Source organism: Fusarium subglutinans, assembly GCF_013396075.1.
Source record: "Fusarium subglutinans strain NRRL 66333 chromosome Unknown NRRL66333_c0000167, whole genome shotgun sequence".
Taxonomy (NCBI): Eukaryota; Fungi; Ascomycota; class Sordariomycetes; order Hypocreales; family Nectriaceae; genus Fusarium; species Fusarium subglutinans.
The window spans coordinates 56836-82253 of record NW_023502230.1 but is presented as its reverse complement, the minus strand read 5'-3'; the positions used below and the strand labels follow the sequence as shown (position 1 = coordinate 82253).

Sequence of the window (25418 nt, the reverse complement as noted above, 5' to 3'; positions counted from 1 at the left end):
GTAAATTTATCTTCTCAACCTCTTATTCGACACTCCATAACGTTCTTGGCGTTTTCCTGGACGGCTTCTGGTCTCTCTAATACACGTGCTTCGGCCTCTGGACTCGCTCATATTTGGTAAGTTCATACTATAAACCGCCTGTGCGAGTCCATCCTTAGGCTTCTCAGACATCCTACCCTCTCTTTTCTTTTCAAGCCTTCTGCTCCCTCAGGACTCTCGGTCAACTCAAATATGGTCATAAACACCATTGGATGATGCTTTCTCTGGTTTGGTCCAGAGGAGCCGCTATAAACACGACTGTAATGTTGTGTCCTCCGCGCCCTTATCGCCGTCGAGGTTCTTTGGGTTGGTTGTGTTAGTGTGTATGCGCGGGCGATCCTCAAGTTTGGTTGAAACAACCCATTGAGTCCCAATGTGCCCGAAGCATGTTGGGCTTGTCCTGACAACTTAAATATCACCTTCCCTTGAGAATATTAGGTTCTCATCATGTTGGACCCGCATTGCTTCTCACCTTCATTCCTCCGCCAACATTCGCTTTATTTTTTCTTCATACTTCACCTGGTGGATCTTGTCTTCTTCACTTTCGTGCGTCTGCTAACTCTCGCAGCGATCTTCTCCACCAGAACTGGAAAACTTGGCTCATCTGGATTCAAAAGCACAGCCCGGGTTATCTGTGTCGTCTCCCACAGGCAACTCACGTCTTGCTGCAGCCTTGCCTCGTGGCCCTCGTGTAAGGCCTTGCGCTTCATTGGGACATTGCAGCTTCGACGGTTTTTATCGATGGTTGTAATGCCTCCTCAAAACAGGTATGCTATAGAGTTCTTTGTGGTGCAGCCAATCTTACATGTGTAATGCAGTGTGAATGAGTCGGGAGGGCGATACCTTCAAGATGGAGTCTGGCAACATGGCCGTTTTTATGGCTCTTGGAAACCTGGCAAATACTTATTTCCAATTGACTCAGTAAGTCGTCTGCAAATTAAGATGTTATACGCCACCTGACCAGCAACAGGAAGAGCTGAATCGTTTGGATATATTTCATAAAGTTTTCCTTCTGGCACGAGACAATAAGCCATTTCTAGCCCCCATCAGACGGACCTCGCCCAGAATCATGGATATCGGTACGGGAACAGGTATCTGGGCAATCAATGTGGCCGAAGAGTATGAATGCCTGTGCCGTTGATCTCGTTTATCACCACGTTGCTGACCCAAAGAAGATGTCTCTCAGATGCCCAGATCATGGCCGTAGACCTGAATCAGATTCAACCAGCATTGTAGGCTCACACTCGCTCTTTGTTGGCCATGAGCTAATGTAAATAGGATACCTCCTGGCTTTATGCCAAAGCAGTATGACATTGAAGAACCGTCTTGGGGGCCCCTACTGGCGGACTGCGACTTGATTCATATGCGGATGTTACTTGGCAGTATTCAAACAGACTTGTGGCCTCAAGTCTACCACAATGCCTTTGAGTATGTTCGGAACTACCTCTTTGAGCATCGCACTGATACTTCACTAGGCACTTGACTCCAGGCGTCGGCTTCCTGGAGCACATTGAGGTTGACTGGATACCCCGATGTGACGATGATGAGCGCCCAGCAAATTCCGCATTTGTGAAGTGGGCAGAGCTTTTCCTCGATGGCATGGATCGATTCAACCGCAGTGTCAGAGTCACACCGCAAGAACATCGGCAAATGCTCGAGGCTACAGGTTTCACAGATGTCAGGCAGGAGGTGATCAAGGCTTATGTTTGCCCCTGGTCCGCTGATCGAAACGAACGTGAAATCGCCCGATGGTTCAATATCGGACTGTCTCATAGTCTGGAGGCCATGAGTCTAAAACCCCTAATCGAGAAACTCGGATTCGAGGCCGAGGATGTTCGTGAGCTATGTGAGAGAGCGAAGCGCGAGACGTGCGTTTTGCGCTATCACACTTATTGTAATATGTGAGTCTAAAAACACCTCCCACCGCCGCACTTGATGACTTGCTGACGCTTTCGCAGTCATGTCTGGACGGCTAGGAAGCCCGGGCCTCAACAGTAACGCCAAATCCTCATTCAAGCGGGGGTATTCACCGCACAACGCAAGGAATACGAACAGTCTTGGCAATACTGATACGCATTGTTCAAGGCATATTACGCCGAAGAGCGTGGTGAAGCCATCGGTCCGTCGATTTGGGGAATGACATGGTTTCAAATCCAAATCGACCTGGTGAACTGGCAGGGTTTCAAGCGCCGGCGCCAGCGCTTTTACGCGCAACTGCATCCTGACGATCCATAAATGGTACCACGATTTCCCAATGCTGCAGTGCTTCTCGCTTCCCATATCCGGGGGCCCCTTGAATTTGAAGAGACGCCTTACCTCAATGGCAGCATGGTTCCAACGGTCACCAACAGGCAAGGATCCTCAATTGTATCACCAACAGCGGGCGGGGTCTTGATCACATCAACCAGTCCACCATCCTGAACAAGGCTGTCGATCTTGTCAAATTGTCTGACCGCTAGATAATGGTCACCTGGCCACAATCATCTGCCAAGGGCCATATTATCTGCGCTCGCTTTCGCTGGCAAGGGTTCTGCTACCTGTTGCGACAGAAGCGCTGGTAGGAATAACGCCGTTTTTGCCAAGGGCCAATATCGGACTCCATAATATCCTAGGTCCGCGCGTCGGGACGGGCCTTCAACATCGGCCAGGGTCCGGATCATACGGGATACTCAACCGCATCGCCCTGCGCTCCGTGTGTGTATCCCATATCTTATTTTCGCGCGCGGCTGGACTCCCACGTCTGTTCTTGTGGTCCGTCATTCTGTCGTCTATTAGGCGCCTGATTGACTTCTTCTGTGTGGAGGAGGTAATATCGAAGAAAGGGCTTATACACCCCATATCTGTCCTTATTTCCAGAAGCAGAAGGTGGTGGACAAGTTCGAGGTTCATCAAGCTATGACAAAGAAGTTGATATGGCAACTGAGGATTGAGCACGTCCTTCGCAAGACTTGCCTCAGTGAGCTAGTTTGCTCATTTCAGGTATCGTGGGTTATCAGCTCGCTCCGGAGATTGAGGAAATTCATATTTGCAGCTATCGTCTGGCAAATCGATGTGGGAGCTTTGCAGAGCTCAGCCATGATAACCCCAAAATCTCATACAAATATATGAATACGTTCAATATGAATCGTGCTACACATTTACCATTCCATGAATGTTTGCCATATACATATAAAGTACGTCCAATGGACATGAAAGTTGTGAACTTGTATGTAGGGCTGCGAGATGCGTTTGCTCGTGCGAATCCCTTCAATTGCAGCCTCCTTTTGCATCGGAAACAAGGTACGTATTGAAAGACATCTTCTGTCTTCAAAAGCATTGCCACCATAGGGACCACATACCAAGAAGACCTTATACGAACGCCAACTGTAGTCATAATGGCCCATTCTCAAGTGACACTCTACTCCTAGGACTCAACAACTGAGTCATTACTCTTGGTTATAGAACTTAAGCGACAGGCTTCTTTAAGCACAATTCCATAAATCAACTTACTTTCTTAAAAATAAAGATAAAAGTCTATAGGCAAAGCAATAGCAATAGCTCATTCCAGCAGTGCCCGATCGTTTATGACTTAAGCCACCTCCGTTAAACCACACCACGAGGCTTGAGAGTAAGTCAGTAACATCAGACTGTAGCAGATAGTCTATGATAAGTTATGTGAGCTACTAGGACGACTACAATTAAGGAACAGCTGACTTATCACACGAAGGCTCATACAGTTATTAAAAATATCATTGTTGAAAGCTGTCCACGAAGGGGGCAGCCCGCCAGAGGCTGGTTGATGTACAGTTCTACAAAAGAAAAGTGCTCAGAGGACAAACATCACAGTTCCGGTGAGACCGGTATTCCCAAGTCTCCCAGTTTTCAACTCCCCCCCAAACAAACGGTCTCCAACCAGCCCTTTTCAGGCGTCCTCGGCCGGGGAGAACCAAGTCTAAAGCCCACTCATCCTTTATTTGTTATCACATCGTCCGGCACTCATCCATCTTTACAACTCCTGCTCCTTACTACAAGAGACACATTTAGTGGTGGGAAGAGGCCTCGCCACGGTAGCCAACAAGCTTGAATCGTCCAATAATCTCACCGACTGTGAAAAATCCGAGTACCTCAGCTGCGACAACACCGCCAGCGGCGAGTTGAGCAGGGCCGATATTCCGTACCTGCTGGATGGCGTTCTGAGAAGACTGGATGATGGTACGGTTCTGGATGGACTTGATAATGCTCTGGTATGTGTTTTGGAAGGTGGCCAGGTTGCTGCAAGATGTAAATTAGCCAGTGCCCCGCCATAAGTAGGAGTCGTGTGAACTCACGGAGGGCTCATCTTCTGGTTGTGGAAAATGAACTTGCCGAGCTCGAGGGCGACCTTGGAGTAGTAAACGACGAAGGGGACTTGTCCTGCGTTACAATGTCAGCATTCAATGACCACCGGTTGTGACTTTTGTAGTGATCCACATACGCTCAATGAAGCCGATGACCTTGCCCGTTCGTCCGCCAACCTTGCCCAGAGTGCTGGCAACGCCCTTGGCGTAACCAGCAATAGCAGGACCAGCAGCGGTTGTGACGCGCGACAGACCTTCCTGGGCCCTTGAGGCAGCCAGCTTAGCATTCTCGGTGGCTTTGGAGGCAGCCTGCTTTGCGTTCTCGGTGGCCTTCTGGGTGGCGGTGCTCTCGAAGCGTCGGGCGGCGACGCGGAGAGCGGGCGAACGGAGCATGGGACGGGCGAGAGAAGACATGGCGACGGCTAAGGCAGTAAAAGAGTGCGAGAAGCCTCGTAGATTCGATATCGGAGCTCCGTGGAGTAGAAAGACCGGCGGCGGGTGGTCAATTGATGGAGTCGAAGCTGGGTCTTGATCTTGAGTGAGGTCGTCTGAGGGAGAAAAAAAGCTCGGAAGAACTCGCTGGATGGTGGTTGTAGCCGACGGCTTAAGACACTAGACCGTTTTCGGACTTGCTAGCCGCGCTGCCGCTGAATGGTCTACCTACACCTACCTACCTACGCTGGCAAAATGAATTATTTATTTAGGTAGTTATATACATCTTCACTGCTATATCTCCCCAAACGAGTTTACTGCTCGAGGACAGTAGTCAAAGGTGTTGCTTTCCTCGTTTTGAATTCAAGCTGGCATTGGCGTAGGTATTCGTCATTTTCTTATCCAGTTTATGTGCATATTAATATCACCAGTTCATCGCCAAAAGTTCTTCACCAAACTTCATATTCTCATGTCTATATCCCGAATAGAGGCTATTTGTACGGTCTTCTGACGGACCCGCGCCTAGAAATCAAAAATATACGCCGAGCACCAAATTTATGTTCATCATTACCCCATCTTCAGTCCAGGCTCTGGATCATGACCTTGATGGCCCCGCTCCTGGCATCTGCCGACGTCTCAAACGCCTTGATGGCATCCTCAAGCTTGAACTTGTGGGTGACGAGCTTTGAGAGGTCAACTACGTTGTTCTCAATCAATCGGATAGCCCTGGGCCAGGTGTTGCAATAACGGTACTGGAGCTGAATGTCGACTTCTCGTACACTTGCGCGCATGAAGGGAATGTTGATCTCGTTCTTTCCGACGCCAATGATAAAGACCTTGCCGCCAAACTTTACTGACCAGACGGCAGCGGCAATACTGCTTTCGACACCGGTACACTCCAGCGCAACACTGGGCTCGACACCTCCGAAGCTCTTAACAATTGCTTTAGCGGAGTCTTCAGCTGACAGTCGCTCGACCTTGTGTGTAGTCACGCGAGGGCAGAGCTCCTTAGCAAATGCCAGCCGGCTCTCTGAAATGTCAGTGATGACGATAGGAGAAGCACCTGCGGCGGCACAGCACTGAAGGGTGATCAGCCCGATAGGTCCAGCACCGCAAATCAGGACAGGGTCTCCCAGGGCGACCTGGGCCCTCTGCATGCCAGCAAGGGCAACACTGAGGGGCTCAAGGAGAGCGCCGTTCTCAAACGACATATTTCCAATCTTATGACACCAGACAGCCGGGTGGTTGATATATCGGCGCAACATGCCGGGAACAGGTGGTGTCGACAGGAACTGGACGCTCTCACAACCATTGTATCGGCCAGTAAGGCAGGGCTCGCAGGTACCGCAGGGGATATTTGGCTCGACGGCGACCCTGTCGCCAACCTTGAGATGGCTGACAGAAGGGTGCACGGCGATAACCTCGCCAGCCGACTCATGGCCCAGGATGTGGTCGCCCTCGACAATCATAGGACCGATGCAACCAGCATGCCAGAAGTGAACATCGGAACTATACCCCGGTCAGCGGTTGCTCTAGGTGAGGCGGGGTCAGAACATGATTGATGGCAACTTACCCGCAAATACCAGTGCTGCGGATAGCAACACTGACCTCACCAAGCTTCAAGTCGGAGCCGGACTTGACGGCTTCAGCAGAGGGTTCAGCAGCCGTTACCCAGAGATCATGGTTGGGGTTGGTGTAAACGCCAATGTTAGGCTTGAGAGTCGTCTTGATGTCTGCGACCCCGTTTCCTTCGACTGCTGAAGGGCTCATGGTGGGCGATATGTGTGTGTTACTTCGTGCGGCTGGGGTCTGATATCAGTGCTGTAAGACGTTTGAGTACAAGAAGGGCTTAAAGAAGACACAAGTCGAGGTAACGAACCCGTCCAGACCGAGGCGCAAAGGGGTCTTTTTAAATCATACCCAATTGTCCCACGGAGAAAAATTTGGGGTCATGCGCTCTGCTATCGCCCGGTATATGTTTGGTTGCCTGGCACCAAGGCAAAACTTATTCCCCACGTTGAAACAATAACGCAGGGCCTCGAGATCCGTACACGCCAACAGCTCTCGCACATCGCTCACTAGGTATGAGGGGATTGTGGGGTTTGCCTCGGTGGAGGCTGTATCGCTCACTGCATATTGACTCCCGCGCCAATCACAGAAACAGGATCTGAGAATCCCAAGACGCCATCCCACCGCAACGGGCTTCTAGTGCAAAGTGGCTTCTCTTCAGCTAAGTTCAATTCGCGGTTGAATTCATTCTCCAGCTTTTTGCCGGTCGCTTGACAAGCTTCTTCTGGATAGATATCCGGTCCATGCCTGTGAGCACTGTGCCTGATTGTTTGTACTTGCAGTCCAGAGCAGAGCAGAGGAGCGACATACCTACATGGTCATCCACGAGGGCTCCCGGCATATTACTGCAGGGCTTTCTTTCACTATTAGTTAGGCACTGCATCACGATAATGATGCCGGCGGCTCTCCGGCCCTGCATGTCCATCCACCGGAACGCAGAATCTCGTCGACATCAACTTGTGACATTCTCCCGGCGGAGCCAAGGGTATTCAGGGCGTCTCTTAACTGGTACGGCTAATCCAGCAGTTGGAGCTGTCGGCGGGTCCAAATTCAATATCCAATTCTCGTAGTTTATTATCTGACCCAACGTTACCCTTTCAAGACAGTGTTACGCCGAAAATGAACCCTGCTGGAGAGCTTCCAGATCGCGCCAACCGGGCCAATTGCAGTGTACTCGAGCATTTCGCGACGCTGTTTCTTCGGATTTATACCATCTAGCGTGTGTTTCTGAAAGACCCAAAGTCTTGGTGGACCAGGTATAGGTCATGTTTGTGGGGGATGGTCTATCGCTACTGGGGTCCCCTACAGCTCGTTGCGGATCTTTTTTTCGACAGTTCAAAGTCATAAGAACATCTGAAGTCTCGTTAAGTCAGCTGCCAACTTCTCAAACCAGTCTTTCCTGGAAGGCTGCGGTCAATTGATGTCCATGCATTGTTGGCCGTACAAAGACAGACAAGGAGGTACCGAGGAGATCAACGCGCCCGCATCTACATTTACATCCGCGTATAAGGCTCGTTGACGGCAATTTCAAACCCCGCCAATACCCCACGACTTACGGATGATATCCCTTTGGAACATCCTGGTGCACTTATAGACTCTTCGAAACATCGGACTATGTCAAAGCCAGATCCTTACTGTCCAATCCAGACACGGCATTCCCGCCCGTTTTGTCAACCACGAGTCTCCCAATACATAAAAGGTGGCCGTCTTGTGATATCTGGATCGTATACGAAACAACCCAGTCCCTACCAGCCAGTGTTTGTCAAAGCGCAAGCAGGCAGTACGACCTCCAAACGCTGCTGGCATGGTGAAGGTGTCATTTCTCTCGCAACAATGTTCCCAAAGCGTCAGCTTTAGGCTGATCTCCGATCTCTGTTTCCACCAACCCCTTTGCTTCAAACAACGAAACCTCGACTAATCCTATCTTTTCTGGAAATCCTGTCGTCCATCTCGAGAGCTCCTGCAGTAATGGGCATAGCATGGTAGCAGCGGCATTCTCGTGATGCGACTATCCCTGGCTTGTTCGATTGGGTTATACAATGCTCTATTTTCAGTTGGGATTAGTCCTCAACTAGATCCGATACTGACAAGCAACTCCGCTCTCGAAAATAGGCCACAGGGCCGATATGCCGTACATGCGCATCTCCAATCACAAGAAGTCTTGATCCGAACGTCGAATCGTGATTAGAGGCATTCCCCCAGCGCTTTACAATGGTAAGATAGGCGAGGGGATAGATTCCGTGGGTATCATCAAATTGCCACCAAAATATTATACATATAAGGATAATCCTTGTTTTAGCCATTCTATGCTGCCGAGCTGGCGGTGCCCTTTTGCTGCCTGAGCTTTTCCTCAAACTTTTCGAACTCCTGCAAAGCAATTTCCTCCTCTTGATCCATCACTTGCTTAACACCTTTGACCTCCTCAATCTGAAAGTTGCGTTAGCCTAAGACAGCACGGCGTAAGTCACAATGGGGAACCTACATAATGCATTAACATGCCCTCAATTCCATTCTTGAGGGTGACAGTGCTGGAATCGCACGTACGACAGGCACCTCGTAGTCGGAGATGCACATAGCCCTCGTCATCGAAACCTCGAAAATCTATGTCGCCGCCATCCTCCTGGATAGCTGGTCGAATTCGCGTCTCAAGAAGCTCCTTGATCATACCAACAACCTCACTGTCGTCTTCGTTGTACGCAAGGCTATCTTCCTCCTCGGCGGCGTCGCCTTCTCGACGTTCGGAGACAGTGACGATCTTCTCACCTGCAGTGATGGCTTCTGTGATGAGGGCGAAGATCTCCGGTCGAATATGTGCCCAATTAGCATCGGCAGCCTTGGTAACAGTAATGAAATCGGCGCCGTAGAAGACCGACGTAACTCCATCGATATTCATAAGCTTGGCAGCGAGTGGAGAAGGATACGGCGGAGAAATGGTTGCTCGGGGGTTGAGATACTCAATAAAAGGCGTAGAGAGCTCCTCGGGCACAACTCGATGGTTCGGTAGAAACTTGAGGGCATCTGGGTTCGGGGTGTTCTCCGTCTGGATAAAGATGGTTCGGATCCCGCTACCGACACCGGCGAGGCTAGGTATGGTTGTTGGAATATTGCGCTGTCGTTGTGCGAGGGGCCGTGTAGTATAAGAACCGACAAGAAGGTGTGATCGGACGGTACTGATTGAACGAGTCCATCGCTGAACTCCTCGGCAAGATGTCTCTGCGACGGGCCGAGAGACAGCAGCCAATGTCCGTGACATGGCTCTTGAAGTTGCCATGACGTAGGTAGGCTCTAAAGATAGATATATCAAAGAAAGGATGCTACTGGTTCAACTCTAATAAGAGGACAAGGTTCAAGATAATGGGTTTTTTGATGAGAAATAAATTGAAAAGAAAGGCAGGCTAGGTTCGGCGTTGACGGGTCTGCTAGAAAGCAACTTTTCGCCGCTCCAACTTGGTGCTTGTTAAACTCACTCACCTACCTAGGGTAGCCGTGATAGGTCCGAGCATTAGTAATGCGTGAGCTACGTATGATATCAAGGGCCAAATTTAAAGTCCCGATGGAAGCGCACGGACCAGCATTCTACCTCGAATTTTTTTGTTTTCTTTCTTTTCGTTTTGCTAGCAATTGCTGGGGTCCAAAATGTCAAGCGGGTAATGACGCGGGGCGACAGACCCCTTGGAACTGAAACTTTTTGTACCTTTTTACCCTTTCGAATACAGTACAGTACCTTCATCCGACCTTGGGTTCCATCACATTAGCTGCTTTTCACCTTAATCAAGGTACCTTACCTTCGTACCTACTACTCCTTGACCGCATAAGATATCACAATGTCAGAACCTCAGGGAATAAATGATCTACCAACCCAACGCCCAGAAGACACTGCTACGCCAACTACACAAGCTGAAGCGAAAGACGGCGATAATGCGACAACAAAACCAGATCCTTCACTGTGTGGTGTATGTGAAGTGAACGCTCCGAAATACAAATGTCCAAGATGCCGCCTCCCATAGTAGGTTTCACATCTCAGGCGGTACCGCAGTCACGCTGACCATTGTCAAAGCTGTTCTGTTGCTTGCAACAAGATCCATCGCGAAAATCACCCTCCTGATCCCGAGCCCGCACCAGCAGCGCCTCAGTCGGCACTCTCCGAGTCGCAAGCAACATCACTGCCTCAGCTCCCCGACCCCTCGAATCCCTTCCAGGCTCTCGAAAGCTCAGAGAAACTTCGCCTTCTCTTTCGCAAATATCCAAGCCTTCCCGACCAACTCCGCAAAATAGATGCTGCCACGCTTCCACCTCCTGAGGCCAAGTCTGCCATCCCCGCCTCCCTCCTCAAGGGTCTGCCACCAAAGCAAGAAGCTTGGAACCATGACATTGGTATCCAGAACGGAAAAGAGGCTTTGCGCAAGGCTCGTCGCGCGGACGGTGAGCAGGGTGACGCTATACGCGAGTATTCAGAGCTTATCCTCCACTTGATGAACACCGAGAATGCACGAACAGACGTCGACAATATCATTCGGCAGAAAATGGCACAAGAGGATACAAAACTTATCGAGCGCTTGATGGCGCAAGAAAAGCGTTAGGTTCCCTCTTTGGTTCCCTCTTTGGTTCCTTTTTTGGTTCCAATCATATCTCAAATCACACTGAAGATACTTTTTTGAATATGGAGGTCGTATATTAAGATTTTCCTTCATGTTTAGTATTCGGTCATTATGTCACAATAATCATTGGTGAGTTGTCTTCACTCCTCCATATATACCATCTGCCTGTCAAATCACTCTTCTCATTCGCATTCTTTCCCTTGCTGATGCATGAATCGACGCAGGAACCCAGACTTGGGCGATTTTGGAGAAACAGATGACTGTGAGCTTGTCTTGGTAAAATTGGAACCCTGGTCCTCAGCGTTGGGCTTCTGCTGGCTCAAACTAGTCTTTCGATGTTTGAGGCCTCCCCACTTTGAATCTCGTTGGACCTTGACTGGCTGGTCACTCTGAGACCAATCCACTCTGTGTATTTCAGCCGCGTGCTGAGGGTTGGGGATGTTTACAGCACTACCTCTCCGCGAACCAGAAGTGGCTGCACTAGTCTCAGACCCTCGACGGTTAGGCGAAGTGTTGATACCGAACTCTTGCCTGAAAGGGGTTGCTGGGCCAGACTCGCGTACAAAGGGTGATGATGCATCGGAGAAACCTGACGAGCTTGCGGATCCACGTCTCGCAGATGATGCGACGTTCCCTTGAAAGCCCCCGACACCCGTACCTATTGAATCTTGCCGTGCTTGAGGTTGAGGCTGCATGTTACCCGTACTCATTCTTCGTGATAACTCAGGTCCATTGACACCCCAGAGCATCGAATTACGAGCGGTTTGTCTCTTGCGTTGGGCTGACACTTTATCCAGCTCAGCGCCTCCCATCCTCGCAACGTTGCTGGCGCTAGTTGGTCTTCCGCTGCAGAGACTCTGTGCTCTTCTATACTGCGCGTTGTACTCTTGCAGCGATATGGTGCCATTGTTTATAGAGTGGGGGCCAGGAGCAGGTCTCATTCCTCTGGTTGAAGCTTTATGAGTAAGGGGCTCGACTGTTGTGGTGCGAGCAAACTGTTGCGCTGCCACCTGAGGGACATGCCTGTAACGAGCAGGCTTCTGAGCATCCTCAGTCGGCTTCTGCAATTCTTCAGTGTAGTTCGAGCCTCTGAAGCGGAATGCGTCAAAAAAGCTGCCACGGCGTGGCGGCTTTGCAGACATGGGTGAACTGAGTTTATCATCAGCCTTCTCTTTCCTGAAGACTCTTGATGAAACGGGGCTTGAAATCGATGGCGACGCATGTGTTGGCTGAGTACTCCGGGGAGACAGGGCACCTATACTTGTTGCAGATAATGGGGGTCGGAGTAAGTCCTCTGGGTGCACTGGACGACGAGGCTGTCCTTGCTTGTCTGAAATATTGTTCAACTTCGCGCTCAATTCGCTAGGGTCCAATGGTGGGATCTGTAAGGCTTTTGGTCGATGCCTGGGTTTCCCAGGACCCACTGTCGTGGGCGAAAATCGATGGCTTGGCTCCTCCATTGAAATGCCCGTCGTGTACAGCATTGTTGTAGTCATGCTGGACAAGCTTGGTGACGGGCTTGGAGAAGGAGATATGGGATGGGATCCTAGGGGATTGAATGCCACTATGACGGCTGCAAGGTTGCTGGCCACTGGTAGGCAATGCTATATCGACAAACAAGCCCTGCGCTTTGAGGTTCTTCAACTATAAAGAGAACTTGAAATAGTCTCTGAACGTACTCGGCGGATGTTGGGGATCTCGACGAGATAAATGTCTCTGACTACAACTAAATGTAAACGTCGTCATGGCTACAGTTCCTTGGCAAAGCATGTCAAAGCCCTGAACTCCAGACCTGGCCCACTCAGCAAAACTACTTATGAAGCCGTCCGCGATGAGTGGGCATCTATCAACAAGAAGCGCCATCGTGGCGTAACTGGCTCGCAACTCGACAGCGGGCTGGCTGGACTGGTCCGGCCAGAGCTTAATTTGGTCCCTTTGTTATGATCAACTAATGTCGCCTGCGTTCCTAATCGCCGAAAGGGGACAACTCCTCCAATCTAGTCTTCCACAGAAACCCTATTTCTCGGATATGGCTGCTTTTAGAAATAACCCACACAAACAGGTCCAGGACGTTTGATAGATTCTTGGAAGACCCAGCTACATGGGTCAATCCAACGTCATTCAGGGTTTTTGGTGAGACATTGAAGCAGTCATTGGGTCGCGTGACAGAGCCAATCTCACGAACATGTGGAGGCCACCAAAGACTAGACATTTCAATTCTCTCGGGAATTGTCACGACGACATACCCTGGGTCTCGAAGTGGCCGAACGTGCTCTCTGCCCATTGTTGCAGCTGCGGAATGGTGTTGACATGGACGGAATTCCAGTGGGAGGGGCCAGAACTGCAAGGACACTGAGTCGAACCAACAGAGATTGAGTACCACTCAGCCGAAACAATGACCACCCAATATTGACGAGTGCCTCTCTAAAAGGTCGGGTCCAAGGAATAACACGCCCATGCTTCTTCACTCGAAGATGCAGATCCGGCATTGGTTTATCCCTATGATATGTAGATCACCTGGTTTATCCTCGAACAGACACGGACAAACTCACAGCTCACTGGGAGAACCGGGACCTCACTTTGGATTCCCCAACTTGGCAGACAGCGGCGCTATACTTTGCGGGTACGATCCATTGGCAGGACTCGTAGGACGGCTCGTGCGTTTTCCGAGTTGAGAGAGCTCCCGCTTTTGGGCACAGGAATGTGCCAAGCCGGCTGTGACTTATAATGACCAGAACCAGACACGGGAGAGAACAACGTCTCTCGGAGTATTCGCAAGAGCCCAAACATGTTTGATCATTGAAGGGTCCCCTGGCAGATTTGCAAGTGCCGTGACCTTTGTATCGGTATTCGCCGTTCCTGAGTTATTGTTAATGGGAATAGCGTGAAACTTGATGGATAATATTGATTGGCCTCATGTCTCATAGCTTTCCGCCGAGATTTTTTTTGGCTCTGTATAGCAAATCTGTCTCAAAGAGTACTTTAGATAGCATATCGTCAAACTGTTATATCTTGTGGCTGTTCCTTTCCCTTTGTTGGCAGAGCAAGATCCCAATATGCTTATTACTCTCGCATATATACTTGACTGTTTCAGCAAAAAGTTCCAGTAAATGAAGCATATATAAACAACCCGCTCCATTTCGGGGAACTATACAAATAAATGACGTATTTCTGTATCAGCCGGCTAGGTATCTAGTTAGTTGGCCGGATAATAATACCAGGCAGATTGTGAAGTCGAGTACGGATAGTCGAGTCTCTGTTAGTTGCAAACCACCAAAGTTTATTCGTTGGTGACATTTCATGAATCGTGTCCCCAAAGCCATTGCACGAATGCTGCGAGGTGCTAGTTCGAATATCCTCTGGTCCCATAATAATTGTGATACGGATACAGACAAGCGCTAATAACAACCAACCTCTGCAGATACGTCAGTTATCATGCTCTCTGGAAGGTGCCTGTTGGGGAACCGGACCGATCTGCCTTGTTTTCCATTCTATCACAACAGCAGAAGAAGTGTCTCGAAAATTGTTAGTAATAAGCAGTCAAATGGTGGATCATATATGACAGCTCCTCCTACAGACTCTGTACGTTATAATCATACGTTTCCAGATCTCAGTCGACCGTTCAAGTCGTGAACTTAGTGATAGTCGGAAAATAGAACACAGTACCACTCAACTTCTGGTTGGGTCCAAGTGTGAACTGGCGTGAGCTTTGGAGTTATGTTTGCTATACTACCGAATGCCTCTCTAGGAGCAAATACGAAGCTGAAGGATTCATAAAAATGATGAAGCCTCCCCATATGGTCCATCCTTTTAGAGAGTTCAAGGCCATAGGAAGGCCATAGGATATGAACAATTCGTGAATTAATCGCGAAGGGGTTCGGTGAGAAATATGGAAGACGGTGAAAATGACAAATGATGAGAGCCGAATGGACCAGGTGTTTCCACGGACGGCCTCGTATTATAAACGCCCGCTCCCTTAGACTCTAGCATGTTGCATTGCACCCCATGAGGCCCGTCTGTACTCTGTACGGAGTAAAGAGCTGGAATCTCGTGGTGTCCAATTAGGTTACTCAATCGAGTACATTGAGGTAGGTGAGGGTTGGATGAGCGAGCGAGGTCTAAACAGTCGCTATTGGATGTCCTGGATGATTGTGAAGACCATGTGTAAGGCGGAATCAACATGATGGGTGCGATGTACCAGGATCCACTATCAGCGCCGCTTCTTCATGGCTGGCTGTTAGTGGTTATCAACCCAGGAACTGGTAGTTATAACTGAACGTGAGTCTTTGATTGTCTAGACTGATCCAGTGCCAGGTAAGTCCCTGTTGGTTATTTGTGCACTGGCCAATGGGCACCAAAGCGCCAACACAGGACGCGGGATTGGATCCTGGGAGATGTGCAATAATAAGAGTGCGTGAAAACCAAGAAGCCCCGAAGGCCAGTCAGTCTGGAGCAATTGGGTTTGGGGTACTTTATATAGAAGCAGAGAGTTGCTGACTGTCTCAGTTCAGTACAAAGAAAGACCCTTTGTTTACGTTCCAGGAACCGTTTCGTGCCGCGCCGATGCCGATACCGTGCCGCATTCTTTTTTGGGCCTGTTATATTGTTAGGGATGGTTGCTATTACCGTTGATCTTCAGCACTCAATTTAAATCAGTCCTCAGAACAACGCCGAGAAATGAGTGAGTGAGGTACCTTACCTTAGTTACCTATTGATTAGTTGACTTGCCCAAGCCTGCATAACGCTTTGAACCCAGTTTCCTTAACTGGAAATAGCCTGCTCAACTAAGTCTCCCGTACCTAAAACGTTCCCTGTTCCGAGCCACAGGCTCGGTTCCAGCTCTCTCCCCTCTTCGTGCCAGATTCGACATTTCGCGCAGTCCAACTTGACTGTGTCAAGATTGATGATACTCTTTGTCCATTCCTACCTAGGCACGCGTTCCTCACGAGTTTTCCCCTCGTGGCTCTCCTCCGTTCCGAGTCAGAGGCGTCTGCATCTGCATCCGCCTACATACATACCTACTGTACGCACACGCATCCACTCTCTCTTCAACCCACGACACCGGGTCCGCTTCAGCGCGTCGTAGCGCATCCTCTCCTCCCCTCTCCTGACATCTGTTCGAGGTCCTCCTCCTCAGATTTACACAAAGACATACCCAATCCAGGCTGGGCTTCAGCCAGCAGTATCCTATCACAGTACTGTAGTTGGGCCGCTGTGGTTGCACATTATTAGGTAGTTCTCCCGGTTGCGGGCGGAAAGCCATGCATTGTCCCGTTGTGTAAACGCTCTTGGCCTCCGTTTTATGGTTTGAGGTTGGCCGAATTGGACTAACACGATAGGTTTCGAGTAGGTTTCGAGTACTCCGAGTTGGGTGTCTCAACTCTGTGTCTTGATACCTACATTGGGGATTGCCTCAGAATAGGTAGTGGTCCCGCGTGCGTGTGCCTCGAGGCACGAGCTGATAGGACTTCAATCTTTGTTGTTCTGATCTTTCGGTGCTTTATACTAATTCAAGATACCCGTTCGATTTGTCTCACCTGCTGGCTGTCACCCAAAGGACGCAGTGCTTGTTTCCGCGGTATCTGCGCATCCATCCATCCATCCCTCCCTCTCACTAGGCCGCCAAACTGCCACCAATTGGACATCGAACCAATTCATTCCGTTGGTTTCCCAAGCCCGGTACTGTACAACACAGTACAGTGCAAGCCTTCCCAGTCACTAATAAGGTACGGTAAATTCGTCTCCCTCCCTTGTTTGCTAGCATTTCGCTCTTCATTTAGTGTCGTCTTGTCTCTCGTTACTCAGACCTCGACTGTTTTCATCCCTTCTCCATTCTCTCTCTCACACACAAATCTACTACGGGCTTGAACCCCTGCTGTAGCTACCCTACCTTACCTTAGTCAAGCAAGCTCCACGAGTTCTTCCATCCCCGCAAGGATTTGGTCCCTCCATCTGCCATTTGCGCCTGCTGGCATCGAGTCTATCCCGTCCATGTTTATCTTCTACCACTCAGCCTAGTCGCTGAAGTTGCGACAATGCAACCCAACCATGTTGACTCACAGAATGCTCACCCAACTTCAGGCATTGCCGCTTCAGGCCCGGCGTCCATAGGCCCCGACATCGAGAGCGACTCCGATCCCTCAGCCCCAGCCAACGGCCATCGAGATTCTGTTGGTTCAATTATTGACGACCCCTTCTTCCAGACCTACGACCCGGCCGTTCAAGCTGCTGCAGTTTCCGAGGACGACGACCAATCTGATGGAAGTTCGGTCTACCAATCGCTAGAAGACGAGGACCACGAGCATCTTTTTCACGACACAAAGGGGCACAACTTCGGTAAAGCGGCCAAGCAAGCCAAGCGCAAAAGCGGCGGCGGAAAGAAAGTGAAGCCCGACAGCGATGATAACGAACCAAGCCAATACTGGCCGCCTCCACGACGAGAATCTTTGACCGCTACACCCTCTTCGTACTGGGTATGTAACCATGTTCCATCACATGCGGCCCCACCCTAGTAGCTATCGCGGGGCAGCGTTGCTCAAACAAAACGGTCATCCGGGGTTTGGAGGGTAGAGGCAGTTTTGCGACAGACGGCTGACCACAGCTTGACGCTATACAGTCCCAATCATCACCGACTATGGAGAGTTTCAACATTGCCGTCATCGGTTCCACCGGCGTTGGCAAATCCTCCTTTGTCCAGCGGGTCTTAGGCCTGTCTCGCCCACCTATCTCGAATGCTTCCAGCGTCCGCATGCTGGTGGACAACAACTCTCACGCCGTAACTCTACTCGAGCTGGACCTGGAGTATTTCGAATTGAACCCTACGCAGCCCATCCAGTGGCCAAAACAGATCAATGGACATATCGTCCCCCGAGTCGATGCTGCTCTTATATTATATGATGTCACCAATCATGAATCCGTGCGTGAACTACCTCAGACTTTGGGTATGAAATCCATCCATTCGAATGGTTGAGGCTATGCTAAACGTTCCATTCTAGCGGCTCTCACGAACTCTGGTTTACCTGCTAGTCTGGTGGCTTGCAAATGTGAAACCCCTGAAGCAGAATGGCAGGTCAACGCGGAAGCCATTGCGAATCATCACCTCTTCAAATCTTGTGTTTCAACCTACAAAATCTCCTCAAATGACGTTGATGTTGCCAAAACGTGCCTCCATACCATCTTGAGGGCCGCAATAGCCCATCGAAGAGGCGAGTGCACGAGGAAGATGTAACCGGCAGACTCTTGCTAACTATGGTTTAGAAGAAAATGGCGAAACGTTCTCGCGCAGGCGAGCGCAGTCTGCTGCCAATTTGGAAGCTCCTGACGTTGGCACTGGGCGCCCTATTAGCCAACATAGCAAACATAGTCGAGCAAGCTCCGATTTCTCTTTACTCAAGGGTTTCTCCAATCCACCAATTAACGAAAACTACCGAGCGCAGTCGTCCCGTAGCCCCAGGCAAGGCCATACAGCAAGCTCGAATCCCGAGGCAGGAGAATTGGGCCAAGCGCAAACACTCAATAACATGTTGAGGACTCCTGGCATTCGACTCGATAGACCCAGTACCGATTCATTCTTGGATGTGGATGAGTCCGATGCAGAATCCTACCGATACTCCGATGACATACCGATACTTCAAAGAAACGACGAGAACACCCTGGATAAGCAAGCGAAGATGGCAGGCGTAACGTTCGATGAGCTAGTTGATCGACTGCTTGCTCCTCGCTTGACAAGAATTGACAACAACTTCTCTGATGTTTTTCTATGTCTTTATCGCAAGTTTGCAGCTCCTGGTGAGCTATTTACTGCCATTTTAACCCGACTGGATAAAGTGAGAGACGATAAGACAGCGCATTACCTCTCCAAGACAGCCACACAGCTCCGAATTATCGAGGTGGTCGCGAAATGGGTATCACTTTACCCTGGCGACTTCGCGCGTCCTCAAACGAGACGAAACTTGGAGGAGTTTATCAGGCACCTGAGTACAGAACCGATTTTCTCGATCGCAGCACAACATATGCGACGACACCTGCAATTCAATGTTGTGGAAGATGACGATACAGGTTGGGCAAACTCGGACGAGACTAGCGATAAGCTCGCAAGTGAGATCTTGTCAAAGGACATAAACGAGCTGTCGTCGGGTGTAAGTGTATTGACGGTGGAGTCGGACATGGACGTTCGACCATCTGGAAGCTCAGAGGTCTCCCTTGCGGACAGAAGCAGCAGCGTCTCGATCCAGGTGCATTTTCATACGTTTGAGGACTACGAAAGAGCTGCGAGCAACCTTGAACCTACGGACAACTTACCTATGAACAAATTCCGCTACCATATATTCATGGACATCCCCGATGATGATGTTGCGGACGAGCTGACCAGAATCGATTGGATCATGTTTTCCTCAATTCGAATACGCGATTTTGTTCGACATGTCAGCTTATCTGCGTCCCAAAAGGAGCGTTGCAAGAGTTTACGGAATGTGAATCGAATGATCAACCATTTCAATCATGTTGCCAAATGGGTTGCCAACATGATTTTGCTGCGGGACAAAGCCAAGCACCGAGCGCTAATATTAGAAAAGTTCATGAATATTTCACTCAAGCTGCGGCAACTCAACAACTACAATGGGCTGGCAGCCATTCTAGCAGGCGTGAACGGAACAGCCATTCATCGATTAAATCAGACGAGAACACTAGTACCGGCAGAAGTGCAAAAGCGGTTTGCGCGGTTGGGCATATTGATGGGAACTCAGAAGAGTCATTTCGCCTACCGCCTAGCCTGGGAAAACTCTTCCCTCCCCCGGATTCCCTTCATCCCCCTTCATCGAAGAGATTTGGTGTCAGCAGAGGAGGGAAGCAGAACATTCGTCGGTGTGGATGGAGATCGCATCAATTGGAAGAAGTTTGAGGTTCTGGGAGAGGTCCTGTTACCAATCATGAAGAGCCAGAGCACATCATACCCAAATCTAACCAAGCACGACACTGCTAGAGAACTGATTCTGGGTTGTCGCATGCCAACAGATGAAGAAGTAAGAATTCAGTTGCATGATCACTCAAGGACACAAACTAACGGCGTCGTACAGGACATTTATCAGCGAAGTGTGCAAGTCGAAAGTGGCTCAGGAAATTTTGCTGAGCCGCCCAAGAAGAAGTTCCCATGGTTTGCAAAGTAATCTATCAATTGATTGCACGGAGTTTACGGAGCACGCATGCGCACTACCCTTATGGATGCAAATATTGGGCATTTTATAGACTTTGGGCGCCTATTGGCTTGGACTGAACATAGCCAGATAATGATGTACACACCTAGGATTTATGTGGTTGACTTACTAGTAGTAGGGACTTATTTTGGACATCCACCCTACGATATCTATCTATCAATATCTCTCAACTGCCTATAGCATTTCCATTGGATGATGGCCGCGTATGGAAAATCACCTACCTTGGTGCCTGCCTTAGTAGATAATGGACGTTATCAGATCACTCCTTCCATCTTCCCACTGTCCCGGGTACCTTGGTTAGTCGGTTGTTGGGATGCAATCGGCTCCTAAGCTCCTTCCTCGACCTCAAGTGCAATTCTCGAGATCAATTCCCACCAACAACACCGCGGAAGTTTTCATACCTACCTAGGCATCACCTCCACCTCCCATTGCCTGGTTAAGCATGGAATAACAATGCCGTGCGCATTGCGACTCCCGACTATTCGCGTGATCGCAAACCAGGCAAATATCGAACTATCAGCTTCAGCATCGATCATTATTGATGCCCCTGATGGCGTACGGCATATTGCAACCATCAGAGACCTCTCCTCAGCAGTGGAAGATTCTCATCTTTGGATTACTCGGCCCGGAGCTTGTTGCCTTGAGGTTTCTATCGCCATAAATGGGCATCCGATCCTTGACACTTTCCATCTCGATGCCATCGCCGAGGCAGTCGGCGGTTGCGAGGTATGTTGGCTATGCCTTGGAACTCCCGAGTTAGTTGTGACTGAGTTGATCAGGTTTGGAGTCGTCTAGGCGTTCATCTAGAACCCAACCGGCCATGTCCAATTCAGCTACCTGGACTTCTGTCTTTCTCGCTCCAGCACCCAGACCTCTCATCGGCTCTCGTTGCCCCAGTTTCCGCCTATACTACTGCATTTCGAAAGTTAACGTTGTCGATCGATGTGCGCAACGTGTCTCAAGAAGAAGAACGGCCTCGAAAGTATTTGAAGACCAGCAAGAGGCGGAAGAAGAGGGGCCATCCAAAGGATAAGGTCAAAAGCTGTACCGAGAGCAATCTACTAAGCACTCTGGAGCTGGCCGACCGACAGGCTATTGACAGCTTCATGTTCAGTCTCAACTCCCCATGCGAAGAAGGGAGCGGGAATGCGTCGCAGACCCTCCTCCGAGAAGACACCATTAAGGATGTTAAAGTATTGAAAGACCTGCAGTCATCGTCCCTAATCGAAATTCTCCTTGAGCAGTTGATGCTGGCGCCAGAGCGGTCGTACAGGGGCTACCAAGTCTGGGGTTGCGGGCTCAGTTACTGCCTCACCAAGCTTGCGCCGGGAGTATTTCATATGCCTTATCTCAAGGTATGGGTCTCGGCAATTATCTATTTCAGTCGCTAATAAGAGAAGCAGAGCATATCGGACCGCGCCGAACTACTGCCCATCATTGCCACATCCTTAGCAAGTATGCAGCATGCCGAATCCCCGGTGCTCAGACAGCAAGTGACTCATCTAGCATCGGGCTACGAGGCTTATTCTCGCCCCCAGAGTGCAAAAAACGGCTCTGTGGACATACTGGAAAGAAAGGCTTAGGAGGTGCTTCTTCTACATGTCAATATGCCTCCAACAAATAGGAGAACGCCAAAGGGAATCATGTTCCCGACCCGAAATTCTCGCATTTCGGGCCAAGAGTTTGTTTTTCTTGGAACACAGCCGTCAATTGGAGCAACGGATAAAAAAGTGTCAGAATCAGACGAATGCGTCCATCAAAAAAGTCAGAGGAGTACAATGATGAATGTGAGCTGGGAAGTCATGGATGATTACCTCGATATTGCGAAGGCTGAGGAGCATCACGGAGCAATAACGGATTTAGATCTCGAAGTTGCCGGGGCGCATCAGCATCTATGGATCGATGCTACAAACAGCCCAGCCTCCATAGGTTGGCCAGAGCCATGGCTTGGTGAAAGTGGTCGGCTTGGAACCGGTTTTGACACAATGGAATTTATGAATGAGATGCCACTTGAACAAGCTTGGATGAGGCAGGGTGTTGACTTCGCAACAAGACAAGAGACAGTAGTCGACCCAGCAAACTTCCCGAGTCTGGACCACTGGCTGATCTGCGACAATCAGTGTAACTTAGACTAGCATCCGATGGTGAAAACGTGTCACTAGGAAACTGAAAAGAGATTTGACCAGAATGGCGGGATTTGGCGATACTCTAAGAAAGATTGATATATTATAGATAGCGTATGGGAGAGGCAAGCGTAGCATGACGTTTGAGCCTGTTCTATAGAAATCGTGAGGCCGATGTGACGTTGAATATGAAGTCGATAAGATTGCAAATAAGTGTCATGGGCCAGGACAAAGATTGCCGTTGATAATTGCTGAAGAGATACTGCGCAGATAGTGCTTATTTGCTTGGCTTTGCTGTCTTGCCCGCTTTCTTCTTATCCTTCTTGTCCTGTTTTGCTTTGCGCTGCTCGGGCTTCATGGTTGCATAGTGAATGTACCAGAGAAGTACGATCTGCAGAATGACAGCCACAAGGACGACCAAGAGTATGGTGAAAATAATGGGTTGGTCATTGAGGACAGCAACAGCTTCGTCTGTGGCGCCGATGGAGGAGAACCAGTCGAATTGACCCATCGTGGGCGACAAGGTAACTTATGTTTGGCGAGGATGAGTTTGTCGTTGTAGTATTAGGAAGAGTATTTTTTGATAAAGGAATGCCGTATTTTTCAATTTCAATTAAGCCGTACAGTGCGCCAGTCACGTACAGAATAGGAATGAATGGAAGATAATATGTTCTTTGAATGGAATAGAATAAAGACGTAAAGAGATGGAGATAGCTATGGGAAGAGAAAAAGAGTCAAAGTGGCAGACGGGACGCGAGGCGAATGTGGTAAATGGTCCACAGCAGTGAGTGGTGACAACGGTGGAAGACCCCTAACAGTCGCTTGGCTCCCAGGGGTGTTACTGAGACGTTTCACCTTGTAACAAAAGTCGACCGATGTGAAGGTGGCTCATGATTGGCTACCTATGGCTGGCGATACAATTGTGAGAGTACGTACGATAAAGCAAGCGGCTAGTACCTAAACAGAAGAAGAAACCGTTCAATCACACTCATTGGGCTTCACATGATGGCGTCACTGATGCTGAGTGAGGAGGTTGAGGCCATTCGGTGGCTTCAAGGAACGTTCCGACAATGGATGAGGTTGATTTAGACAAGCATATTCTTGAACACGTGATTATGAACGGAGAATGGAAGTTCCAGGGTCGGCTCTAGGTGGCTTCCATGGTTAAGTTGATAGAAGTCGTGATTTGATTGGCTTTTGCTGTCCATCGACCGCTAACCGCATGGGGATCATGTCAATTGAGAACCATCCATTTCTTGGGTCCCCAAAAAATCTCTAGCTCGTGTGAGAGAGATACGACAGAGAGAGAGAGCCTCCTCCTCCTCCTCCTCCTCCTCCTCCTCCTCCTCTTCCATTGCCGCTGGCCCCTCGTCGAATTAATACTCCTCGACCTCCTGCCGACCATGAGCGTCGCACGTCCGGCGCGCAACCTCCTCGGCAGGTGCATCGCCTCATCTCGAACCGCTTCAGTCACCGTCCCTCTCGTACAATGTAGTCAATTCCACAGCACACCACCCAGGTCGAAGCGAAAGTCTCGGTTTCGAAATGTCACGGCCCAGGAGCTAGGTCTGATCAAGGAGTCGGGTGAATCTACGGCGGGCATGGACAAGTACAAGCAGGACAAGTTTGCCGACCTGTCCAAGCAGGATATCGAGAACCTCAAGGCCTCTTACACACCGGAGCAACTTGAGGCTATCGAGTTGGGCGAGAAAGCCGTCAGCCCTGAAGACATGATCATTCAGGGTCGGTTACGTGACGACCCCTACAAGCCAACATACATCGAGGATTATACCGTGCTGGACCCCCGCTACGATATCAAGCCGGAGATCGAAGGCACCCCGAGAGAGGTGCAATGGCCTGACAAGAGTGAATGGATCGACAATTACGGACAAAGAATGATGAAGATCACTGACAAGAAGACGAGCGACCAACTTACCCGAGCCATGGTCCGAGCACTGCGACGTGTGAAGGAGAGCCAGGGAGAGGACTTGATAGATCTCACCGAGGATGAGCTCAAGGATATTGAAAAGGACCCCGAACTGATCAAACGCTACATTATCGCCGAGGACGGTCCTGAGCCCAGTGCAAACGATAAGGGTCCCGAGTTCATGACTCGTTCCCAGGCTGAGAAGTTGGATGAGGCTGTTGACCAGGCATGGGAGGCCGAGCTCGACAAGATTGTTGGCTTCAGCAGTCAGGGTGAGGTCGAGCCCTCGAACCTTGAGCTCATCCAGGATGGCCCCGCGGGTGTTGATCGGACCTACACGGCCGAGGCTCCTGACCTCGGCAAGGTTCCTGGTGTCACAGGCTTGTACAAGCACGCCGTTGACCCCGAGGATCAGGGCCAGGATGACTCGGGCAAGTACCAAGAGATCAAGCGCCTGACAGGCATGAGCCTCAAGGAAATTCGCTCGCTGCTGACCAAAGGTCTTGTGACCCGTTGGGTCTCCAACCAAACTCGTTTGGGCAAGGTCCGCAGTACCTCGGTGGTTGCCATCGCAGGTAACGGCAATGGGCGTCTAGGACTTGGAATGGCAAAGTCTACTGAGGCCGGTGTGGCTGAGGAGACAGCTCAGATGTTGGCCATCCGCAACATGAAACCCGTCCGACGATATGAGAACCGTACTATCTATGGTAATGTGTCTGCCAAGATCTCAGGCACTGTAGTCGAACTAATGGCCCGTCCTCCCGGTATGTATCCATTCATCACCGGCAATCACGCGATCATGCTAGCTAACCCCCTCCCTCCCAGGCTTTGGACTTCGCTGCCCTCACCGTATCTTCGAGATGTGCCGCGCCGCCGGTATCCACGACATCGCTGCTCGCATGCCCCGATCCAAGAACCCCATGAACTCCGTCAAGGCGGCATACCAAGCGCTGACCAATCAGCCCGACCCCGAGCAGATCGCTATCGGCCGGGGCAAGAAGCTGGTGGACGTGCGCAAGGTCTACTATGGAGGAGCTGTATATTAAACCCACTCTCACACAAACCACCTGTATCACCAAATAAAAAAACGTGTATCTGTAGCCTGTAATAGAGAGATCTTTCTTTGATGCCGTCGGTATGGTAAAAAAAAAAATGGTATAGTCGACGTATCATCACTTGACATCAAATGTCTGTCGTATTGC

At 50.0% G+C, this 25418-nt stretch overlaps 10 protein-coding genes across 10 annotated transcripts; 5 read left to right on the top strand and 5 right to left on the bottom strand.

Moving 5' to 3' along the window:
• Positions 1 to 889: 889 nt before the first annotated feature.
• Positions 890 to 2037, top strand: FSUBG_10088 (methyl transferase; the record flags this gene model as incomplete). The annotated part of the gene is made up of 5 exons (XM_036674631.1): positions 890 to 960; positions 1215 to 1271; positions 1318 to 1467; positions 1515 to 1940; positions 1998 to 2037. The coding sequence occupies 5 exons, from the start codon at positions 890 to 892 to the stop codon at positions 2035 to 2037; spliced, it is 744 nt and encodes a 247-aa protein (XP_036534444.1).
• A 2021-nt stretch (positions 2038 to 4058) lies between these two features.
• On the bottom strand, positions 4059 to 4769 carry FSUBG_10087 (f-type H+-transporting ATPase subunit G; the record flags this gene model as incomplete). The annotated part of the gene is made up of 3 exons (XM_036674630.1): positions 4059 to 4290; positions 4347 to 4431; positions 4493 to 4769. 3 exons carry the CDS (start codon positions 4767 to 4769, stop codon positions 4059 to 4061), a joined length of 594 nt encoding a protein of 197 aa, XP_036534443.1.
• A 596-nt stretch (positions 4770 to 5365) lies between these two features.
• On the bottom strand, positions 5366 to 6557 carry FSUBG_10086 (l-iditol 2-dehydrogenase; the record flags this gene model as incomplete). Its single annotated transcript, XM_036674629.1, has 2 exons — positions 5366 to 6296; positions 6361 to 6557. 2 exons carry the CDS (start codon positions 6555 to 6557, stop codon positions 5366 to 5368), a joined length of 1128 nt encoding a protein of 375 aa, XP_036534442.1.
• Positions 6558 to 8660: 2103 nt separating this feature from the next.
• On the bottom strand, positions 8661 to 9627 carry FSUBG_10085 (Fe S biogenesis; the record flags this gene model as incomplete). Its single annotated transcript, XM_036674628.1, has 2 exons — positions 8661 to 8783; positions 8839 to 9627. 2 exons carry the CDS (start codon positions 9625 to 9627, stop codon positions 8661 to 8663), a joined length of 912 nt encoding a protein of 303 aa, XP_036534441.1.
• A 553-nt stretch (positions 9628 to 10180) lies between these two features.
• FSUBG_10084 (zinc finger domain protein) lies at positions 10181 to 10936 on the top strand (the record flags this gene model as incomplete). Its single annotated transcript, XM_036674627.1, has 2 exons — positions 10181 to 10362; positions 10414 to 10936. The coding sequence occupies 2 exons, from the start codon at positions 10181 to 10183 to the stop codon at positions 10934 to 10936; spliced, it is 705 nt and encodes a 234-aa protein (XP_036534440.1).
• A 200-nt stretch (positions 10937 to 11136) lies between these two features.
• Positions 11137 to 12438, bottom strand: FSUBG_10083 (uncharacterized protein; the record flags this gene model as incomplete). Its single annotated transcript, XM_036674626.1, has 1 exon — positions 11137 to 12438. The coding sequence occupies one exon, from the start codon at positions 12436 to 12438 to the stop codon at positions 11137 to 11139; it is 1302 nt and encodes a 433-aa protein (XP_036534439.1).
• Positions 12439 to 16989: 4551 nt separating this feature from the next.
• On the top strand, positions 16990 to 20118 carry FSUBG_10082 (aimless (aleA); the record flags this gene model as incomplete). Its single annotated transcript, XM_036674625.1, has 4 exons — positions 16990 to 17427; positions 17571 to 17895; positions 18212 to 19974; positions 20029 to 20118. 4 exons carry the CDS (start codon positions 16990 to 16992, stop codon positions 20116 to 20118), a joined length of 2616 nt encoding a protein of 871 aa, XP_036534438.1.
• A 501-nt stretch (positions 20119 to 20619) lies between these two features.
• FSUBG_10081 (uncharacterized protein) lies at positions 20620 to 21749 on the top strand (the record flags this gene model as incomplete). The annotated part of the gene is made up of 3 exons (XM_036674624.1): positions 20620 to 20892; positions 20946 to 21521; positions 21570 to 21749. The coding sequence occupies 3 exons, from the start codon at positions 20620 to 20622 to the stop codon at positions 21747 to 21749; spliced, it is 1029 nt and encodes a 342-aa protein (XP_036534437.1).
• Positions 21750 to 22566: 817 nt separating this feature from the next.
• FSUBG_10080 (uncharacterized protein) lies at positions 22567 to 22800 on the bottom strand (the record flags this gene model as incomplete). The annotated part of the gene is made up of 1 exon (XM_036674623.1): positions 22567 to 22800. The coding sequence occupies one exon, from the start codon at positions 22798 to 22800 to the stop codon at positions 22567 to 22569; it is 234 nt and encodes a 77-aa protein (XP_036534436.1).
• Positions 22801 to 23692: 892 nt separating this feature from the next.
• FSUBG_10079 (30S ribosomal S5 protein) lies at positions 23693 to 25262 on the top strand (the record flags this gene model as incomplete). Its single annotated transcript, XM_036674621.1, has 2 exons — positions 23693 to 24980; positions 25042 to 25262. The coding sequence occupies 2 exons, from the start codon at positions 23693 to 23695 to the stop codon at positions 25260 to 25262; spliced, it is 1509 nt and encodes a 502-aa protein (XP_036534435.1).
• Positions 25263 to 25418: the final 156 nt, after the last annotated feature.